The 8318-nt window shown below is 49.0% G+C and overlaps 1 protein-coding gene across 1 annotated transcript in view; it reads right to left on the bottom strand.

Annotated features, from left to right (window-relative positions):
* Positions 1-2742: 2742 nt before the first annotated feature.
* Positions 2743-8318, bottom strand: part of CDH26 (cadherin 26) — a 30173-nt gene continuing 24597 nt past the window's right edge. Inside the window, 4 exon segments of the mRNA XM_035025649.1 lie at positions 2743-2988; positions 2990-3291; positions 5053-5183; positions 6326-6594. Coding sequence (XP_034881540.1) covers positions 2743-2988; positions 2990-3291; positions 5053-5183; positions 6326-6594 — 948 coding nt within the window.

The following is an 8318-nucleotide window of genomic DNA, read 5'->3' as shown; positions in this document are numbered from 1 at the left end:
CAAGAGCACAGAACGTCCCTGGGCATTTGCGTATGAGTGGAATAGTCACGGGAGATGGACGACCGAGGAGAAGTGTGTTCGCTTTGAAATGGCCTGACTTACCAATGGTTACAAAGACATAATTAGTAATTACTGTTAATAATACTAACATTGGCAGCCACTTTTATCGCGCCAGCCAATGCCCTAGCCTGTGCTAAAGATTTCAGATGTTAGTTGATTAAATTGTCCAATAAACCTGAGAGACAGCATTATTAAGCTCTCTTTATATATGAAAGCCAAGGATTGGTTAGCTTCTGTGTTGGATAAGCCACAGTTAGGAATCCAAACCCAGACTTGCTGGATCCCAGGCGCAGAACCTCGAGGATATGATGGTAGAAGCAAAGGCATGTCCTGAGCTGTGAGTAGGAGACAAGGGGAAAACATCTTGGGACAAGAAGGGGACAGAGGAAGGCTCTATCATCTCCGCGACAGCTGGTCCTTGACCGGCGCCATCTTGCCACCAGAAGCGCCCGCAACCTGCCTGGCCCCAGCTCTGCAACAACCAAGCTGCCCTTCCACACCCTCTGCTTCTCTAGCTGCTTCCTTCTCCCCAAGACACAACCACTGAGCCACTGGCCAATAAGAAGAGCACCTGGGCCCATCACCACCTCTTCCACCTTGGCTATGCCCACAGACGCTGCTTGGGGAGGCGACTTCCCCACTGGTCTCCTCCAAGCTCCGCTGCCTCAGCCCCATCCCGTCCCCACACTGGAGGCTGAGCTCAGCCCCTGGGCCCAGGAGCCTTGTCCCTTTTCCTGGATAACAGCATCAGAGCAGAGTGAAACTGCCCAAGGCAAGGGATCCTGTCTGCCTCACGGAGCACTGCTATTTGTTAAGATGGTTTCCTTCTCAAAATTACACAAACAAATCAAAACAGTGAAGTGCAGCTGTCATTGCTGGGGTGGGGAAATTTTTCTGGGGGTCCAGTGTCTGGAGAGTTTGGACTGTACCTCCTGTCTTCTGGACCCCACACCAGGAAGGGCTCAAAGCAGGCCCGCCTGCATGCACACCCCTACCATCACCCAAGGCTGTCACTTCCCCCTTCCATCATGCCAGGAAGGAAGAGAAAATGTGAGGAGGACCCAAGGGGTCTTAGCTGGCCCCCAGCTTCTCCAATCACCAATCACTTTTTAGAATATCTCCCTATCTACTCCAGCATAATGCCAAAGTTAATTGGACTGTCTTTTCTCAAAGGCATCTTACTTACTGCAACATGTCTCATCCTTCCGGGAGAAGATCGTGGGTGGAGATCTAAGACAGCAAGATGGGGCCACCTGTATCCTCTGTGCAGGAAAGACTGTGTTCCCTTTGGACATTTCTTTGACTTTCAGTTTCTAGACCGAGCACCCTTAGTTCCAGGTGAAGACAGACTAGAGAGCTCACAGTGCCTTCATCTGGTTGCCCGGCTAACCCAGCCCAGGGCTGTTGTGAGGATACACGTCAAGGTCAGCATCAGCAGGAGCAGCTTTGAAAATCCATCAGTTACTTGCTGATTACCTTGTGTCTGGGGAAGGGTGAGAGGTTTTCACGGGCACGTCGTCTTCGATCAATAGCTGATCTGTTAGGTTGATTTTTATCCTCCCTGGTTCACAGGGGAGGATGTGGGGCTGAATGACATGCTCAGTGAGATGAAGCTAATGAGAAGCAAAGCCCAGGTCTTGTCCCTGCCAGACCAGTGAGTTCTGTGCCCAGCCGCAGCTGGGCAAGGTTAGAGGGGCGGGCACTGCCTCGTCACCACCCCAGGCATTTCATTAGTGAGCCTGACACACTTCCATCTAGAGGAAGTCCCCCTGGTGAACACCATCTCCCCCTAAGCAAGGCTTCTCCACCTCACGTTGGAACAGACCCTTCTCTGTGCTGGGGCTGTCCTGGGCACGGCCGGGCGTTCAGCAGCCCCCCTGGCCTCTCTGCATCCACTGGAAGCCAAAACCATGTCTTCCCACCCCAACCAAGTTGCCACCATCAAAACTGTCTCTAGACATTACCAAACGTCCCCTGGGGGGCAAAATCGCCCCCAGTTGAGAATTACTAGCCTAAAATAATAATTCAATTTAGTTGAGTTGGACAGTTTTCACAGGAATCTTTTTCCCATTTGCTACTCAAATATAAGTGAGCGTGATGAAGCGACAGGGGGCTTGATGGGTGGAAAAACACGTGCGTGGACTACAGACATCACTGTCAGGAAACAGGAAGCGTTAATCTCCACTACCTGGGTTGAAATAGCTTTGCTCTTGTCGCTACACGTGATCAGAGTCTGCTGGCCTTCCTCAGAGCTTCTGGGCCCAACTTCGGACACAAAACAGCGTCGCAGCAGGAACAGCAGAGTGGCTGTAATGAGACAGAGCAGGGAAATGAGTTGGGCAGCTCATCGTCAGCAGAGGTTTCAGCAGGATCTTGTGTTCTGGTGATTGGTAACTCAGCCATGAACAGACACGGTCAGCTGTGTCTTGATCATCTCCATAGCTATATAATTAGTGCAGCTTGGGGCACAAGTCGGTGTTAGATAATTATTGGTTGAATTGATCAATACCATGTGACCAATAACATTGTATTGTTTATTTGAAAATTGAGCTTGCTTATTTGTGTGCTGCAGGCCCAGGAGCCTAGGTATCTGCACATTGCTGCCCCCAGTGTTACTGTGAACCCCAGTGTTCCTCTGTGGGGTCCATTGCTATAAATTGCTGTCTACTGAATTTCTAGAAGCTACTTTTGCCAGACGGGTAGCATGTCTGACCAGGTTGGGAATGTTTGACCTGAGTCTGAGACTCTGATGAGCCTAAGGGTCATTCTCAAGGCATCCCACTGATCTCTGCCATCTTCTGCTCCCTGGCCCAGAGGACTCCCACACTGCTGGCTTACAGCCTGAGAAGAGGAGCCACATCCCCAGGACAGCCCCTGCAGACCCTGACCTGCCAGAATCATGAACGCTGCACAGGGAGGGGCTAGGGTAGCCCACGAGGAGCCCAGTTCCTATGACTGCAACTGATGTCTCCACACACGAGACTCCACTGGGACAGAAACAGAGCCTTACATGGACAGTCTGCTTCTGGGAAAGTCCCTGTTTGTCTCAGATGACCAGTGGCACCGAGTAATTACCCAGTGGGAGGCTTCTCAACATTAAAAGTTCAACTGACCGACCTGCAGAAGGGAAACAGACATTGCATGTGTTGACTTGCTCATTTGCCCATCTACCCAACAGAGATTTACTAAGTCCCTCCCATGCACCATGGCTCTGTTCAAAAGTTAGCCGATTTCAGACTTAAAGGGAACAGTCACCAAGACCACGCTCACTTCTATCTGACACCAGCTGTGAGTCCAGGGGTTCTCAAGACTGTGCTCAGGTTTGAAAGTTCTCTAGAAGGACCCATAGAACTCACTGAAGGCTGTGCACTCATCGTTATGGTTCATTGCAGCAATAGGATATGGATTAAAATCAGCCAAAGGAAGAAGCACATGGGGCAGAATTCAGAGAAGCACCAACCACAGAGCTCCCAGTTCTTCAGCAGAGTCACGATAGTGTCACTTCCCACATCAGTAAGTGACATAATGCTTCGAGTGCTGTCAGCCAGGGAAGCTCCCCTGAGCCTTGTGTCCAGGATCTTTATCAAGACTCAGTCATGTGAATCTGGTTGGCCATCCAATGGCTGACTTCGGTCCCCAGTGTTGCTGGAGATCAACGGATGCCCACATGACCCAAAGCCCCCAACCTAAATCACATCTGTATCTGATTGGCACAAGACCAAGGTAAACAAAGACATTCCTTTCAGGCAAGACATCCCAAAGGCCTAAAGCTCACTTCCCAGAAGCCAAGGGCAAAGACCAGAGCTCTTTTGGGGCAATGTTCAATGGTTTACTACATACTTTGGGGCTGGGAACTGTAAACATGAGCTCATAGTTTCATCTAAAAAATATGCTACATTCTACAGACACACTGATAGAAGCTCAAAGGAGAATGTTGACAGCAGATGCCAGTGGCTTTCTGGTAAGAGCACCCCAGTTTTCCTTTGGGAGAGCCCCCACCTCCTGAACTAGCCCATGCAGATCAGGAGATGCGAAGCCCAGACCCCATGGGCTTTGGTCAGCTGCCCCAAGAATTATTGTGGATGGGAATTGGGAGGGCAGATAGGCTGACTGGTTTCTGTTGATCTATTGTTTTGAATGGGCCTCACTTTCCTGTTTCTTTGTGTGCCTTGTGATTTTCTTCTTGAACGCTGGGCATTTGGATCTAACCATGCGGGAACTCTGGAGATCAGATTCTCCCCCTTCCCAGGGTTTTCTGTTTTTCCTTATTGTTTTATTTTTTTTTTACTTTTGTTTGTTTATTGGACTGCCATGGGCTGTCTCTGTGCTGAGGATCAGCCTCTCAACTTAATGCCCTCTCAGGCTTTCCTGGCCCTTTCCCTGGGCATACTGGCCACTTTCTGATTTTCCTCATACAGGTGGTGGTTGTGGAATTGTCCTAGCCTTTAACGTCTGGCTCCCGAAATACGGAAAAGCAAACAATGAAGAGGGGAAAATGCAGGCACCTGTCCATCCAATCCCCGGAAGCCACTTCAGCTGGCAGGGGAGGGGGTCTGCCACATCGATGGAAGGGCGAAGCCAATGGCTGCCTTCCTCTTTGGCTGCACCTCCAGGAGTGAAAGCAGCAATCAGCCAGCAGAGCACTGATCCCTGATATTTGGGGGACAGAGATTTTTTTTGCCCACTCTGGCTCCTGCAAACTCTATGTTTAGCCGTTCCAGGAACAGGTGCACAGCTCCTGGGCACTGGCTGGGGATGGGGAGGAGTTGCTGTTACTGTGCTAAGAGCCATAATTGACCAAAATTAACCGCAGTTTACCATCCAAGCCTTTCTCTGGCAGTTGCAAGCCTTCAATAGAACCCAGAGTTCCAAAACAGGTACGTGAGATTCTTCCCGTGCAGTTGTCTGGGTGGGGAGACAGATTCCTGGTGCTTCCTACTCTGCCATCTTCCTAGGGATTATGGCAACTCGATGGCTAAACACTGAGCAAACCCAAGTGGATGCCCACAGGTGGATGGAAGAACACAGTGCGGTCTACACAGACAGTGGAGGAGTATTCAGCCTTGAAAAGGAAGGACGGTCTGCAACCTGTTACCACATGGATGAACCCGGAGGACGTCGTGCTGAATAAGCGACATAAGGCAGTCACAAAAAGACGAATACTGTATGATCCCAGTTCTCTGAAGCACCTTGAGTAATCAAATTCACAGAGACAGAAAGTAGCGTGGTGGTTGCCAGTCAGAAGGAAGAGAGATGGGGGTCTCGTTTCATGGGGACAGAGTTTCAGTTTTATAAGATCGAAAAGTTCTGGAGATGGACGGTGGGGATGAATGTGCAACTGTGGGAAACAGAACGCCACAATGTGGCGCATGTTCGCTCAGACTCCAAGATCTCTGAGAAAACTCGAGATTGCAGGGTTAAGAATAACCCGAAAGGATCAGAGTGAAATGCCCTTGGAACGTGTGTGGTCAGTTCTAAAGTACACAGCAGAAGATATTTTGTAGATAGGAAGCCAGCTGTAAACGGCACACTGGGCACTCTCCTCTGTTCCTTTATTCTGTTTTAAATATTCTTACGTGCTTAACTAATCCTGGGTACATGGAGGAGTGTGCCTTCCTACGCCCCTGCTGTAAACCATTACGGATCTATATCGCTGTGGAAGGTATGTAAGAGGATGGAAAATAAACCTCAGCACCTCAGGCTGTTTGCTTGAGGTCCCCTGCGGCTCGCCATACTGTCATCTCTTTTTCTCAGTTCTTTCGCCACCCCAGGTCCCCAACTCTCTGAGGTCGACGTGCAACAACATGAATGTACTTAATACCCCTGAACTGTACACTTAAAAATGGTTAATATGGTAAACTTTGTGTTAGATATATTTTACCACAATTAAATTTAAAAAAACCCACTTCTGTTGCCCAGAAGCCAGAGGGCTGCCAATTTACAACTTTTAGTAAAAAGGGACATAGAAACACATAACAAATTATTTTAATATAAGAAAAATGGTATAAAAGCGACGTGTGCTAAGTGCAAGGGGGAAAAGAGCAGGTGCACTTCCCCGGGGGGGAGGGGGTCAGCGACAGCTATAGAAGGAAGAAGGCACTGAACGTGGGCCATCGGGCCTTCTCCTGTTCCTCTCAGTTATTTTCATAACTGAGCTGGAGTCAACCTCACCCGCCCGCCAAAGGGCAGGTTTCCACCAGGAATGCCTACGGGTAGGTGGCTGGTTCTGTTTAAATGACCACACTCCCCGTTCCTCTCTTCTCACCTTATCTGGCCAGCAGCTCTGTCTGGATCTGTAGCATTGAAAATTCCCAGCTGAATTCCGGGTCTGGCACCGTCAACCTCGCTGACGACAAAGCTCCTGGGGTAAAAGGCTGGTGGGTCATTGGTGTCCATCACCTGCACGCTCACAGTGGTGCTCACCACCACCCCCCAGGGCCCCTGGACCTGGCCCGCCTCACAGGGGAAGAGCGGCTCCTCATTCTCCACAGTGATGACAAGGCTTCGTATAGGGTGAGTTTCATAATCCAAGGGCTGCGAGTCCCAGAGAGAGGGTTTCATGAGCACCTGCTGCTTCTCTGGCCGGAGAAAGCTCAGCACATGATCACGCGCACCCAGAGTGCATGGCTTTTGCAATTCATTTATTATTTATACTGTTTTTGGTAATGATCAAAAGACAGTGGCCAGCCCATTTTCAAATCACTTATGGAGTTCTGCTTTTTTTTTTCCCCCTCCCCCTCTCCTGGTTGAAAAGAGCCACCATTGAATGCAAGCTGGTGCAGCCACTCTGGAAAACAGTATGGAGGTTCCTCAAAAAGTTGAAAATACAGCTACCATATGATCCAGCAATTGCACTACTGGATATTTACCCCAAAGATACAAAAGTAGGGATCCGAAAGGGTACGTACACCCCAATGTTTATAGCAGCAACATCCACAATAGCCAAATTGTGGAAAGAGCCAAGATGTCCATCAACAGATGAATGGATAAAGAAGATGTGGAATATATACACAATGGAATATTATGCAGCCATCAAAAGGAATGAGATCTTGCCATTTGCAACGACGTGGATGGAACTGGAGGGTGTTATGCTGAGCGAAATAAGTCAATCAGAGAAAGACATGTATCATTTGACCTCACTGATAGGAGGAATTCTTAATCTCAGGAAACAAACTGAGGGTTGCTGGAGTGGTGGGGGTAGGAGGGATGGGGTGACTGGGTGATAGACATTGGGGAGGGTATGTGCTCTGGTAAGCGCTGTGAATTGTGCAAGACTGTTGAATCTCAGATCTGTATCTCTGAAACAAATAATGCAATATATGTTAAGAAAAAAGAAGAAGGTAGCGGGAGGGGAAGAATGAAGGGGGGGAAATCGGAGGGGCAGACGAACCATGAGAGACGATGGACTCTGAAAAACAAACTGAGGGTTCTAGAGGGGAGGGGGGTGGGAGGATGGGTTAGCCTGGTGATGGGTATTGAGGAGGGCACGTTCTGCATGGAGCACTGGGTGTTATGCACAAACAATGAATCATGGAACACTACATCTAAAACTAATGATGTAATGTATGGGGATTAACATAACAATAAAAAAAATTTTTAAAAAGCCACCATCCATCAGACAGTAATGAAAAATGTAACAAAAACCATAATCTAATGAAACATTAATGTGGCAACTCTGCTGCAAAAAAAAACAGGGGAGCTTAAGGAAATACAGAAATTAATGATCAAAGTTACTCAGGGTGCAAAGTGGGCAGTGACTTAAAAGGACTGAAAAGCTAGGAATATTTGAGATATTCAATCCCAGGCATCTGGCATGGAGTACCCAGAGCCTTGCTGTTCACAGCATGGTTGGGGCCCACGGGCATCACCCGGCACTTTGTTCCTCTGATAGGCAGGAGCCCAGGTCCCACCCCAGACCTTCCGACCCAGGCCTGTCTTTCAACCTGATCCCCAGGTTGACTCGCCAGCATGGCACCAGGACACTGGCCTCTCCAGGGTCTAGCTGAGAGCAATGGAGTCAGACCACCTCAGTCAGAACCGCTCCTCCGGCTGTGTGACTTCATGAAAACGACCCAACCTATCTGGGCCTTGGTTCCTTATCAGTGAAAGGAGAAAATAATACTTTTCTGCAGGGCCAGCTCCTCATTAGGCACAGCAGGCAAAGTCCAGGGGCCCACAGGACTTTCAGGGGCCCATGCACACCTTCTAGTGTCTTTTAAACTCAGAAGGAAAAAAATGAACTTTCAGGATCAGAGAAA

The sequence above is a fragment of the Mirounga leonina genome, unplaced genomic scaffold (assembly GCF_011800145.1).
Source record: "Mirounga leonina isolate KUSES-001 unplaced genomic scaffold, KU_Mleo_1.0 Mir_195, whole genome shotgun sequence".
Lineage (NCBI taxonomy): Eukaryota > Metazoa > Chordata > Mammalia > Carnivora > Phocidae > Mirounga > Mirounga leonina.
The sequence above is the reverse complement of the archived record's forward strand: the minus strand, read 5'-3'. Positions and strand labels throughout refer to the sequence as shown.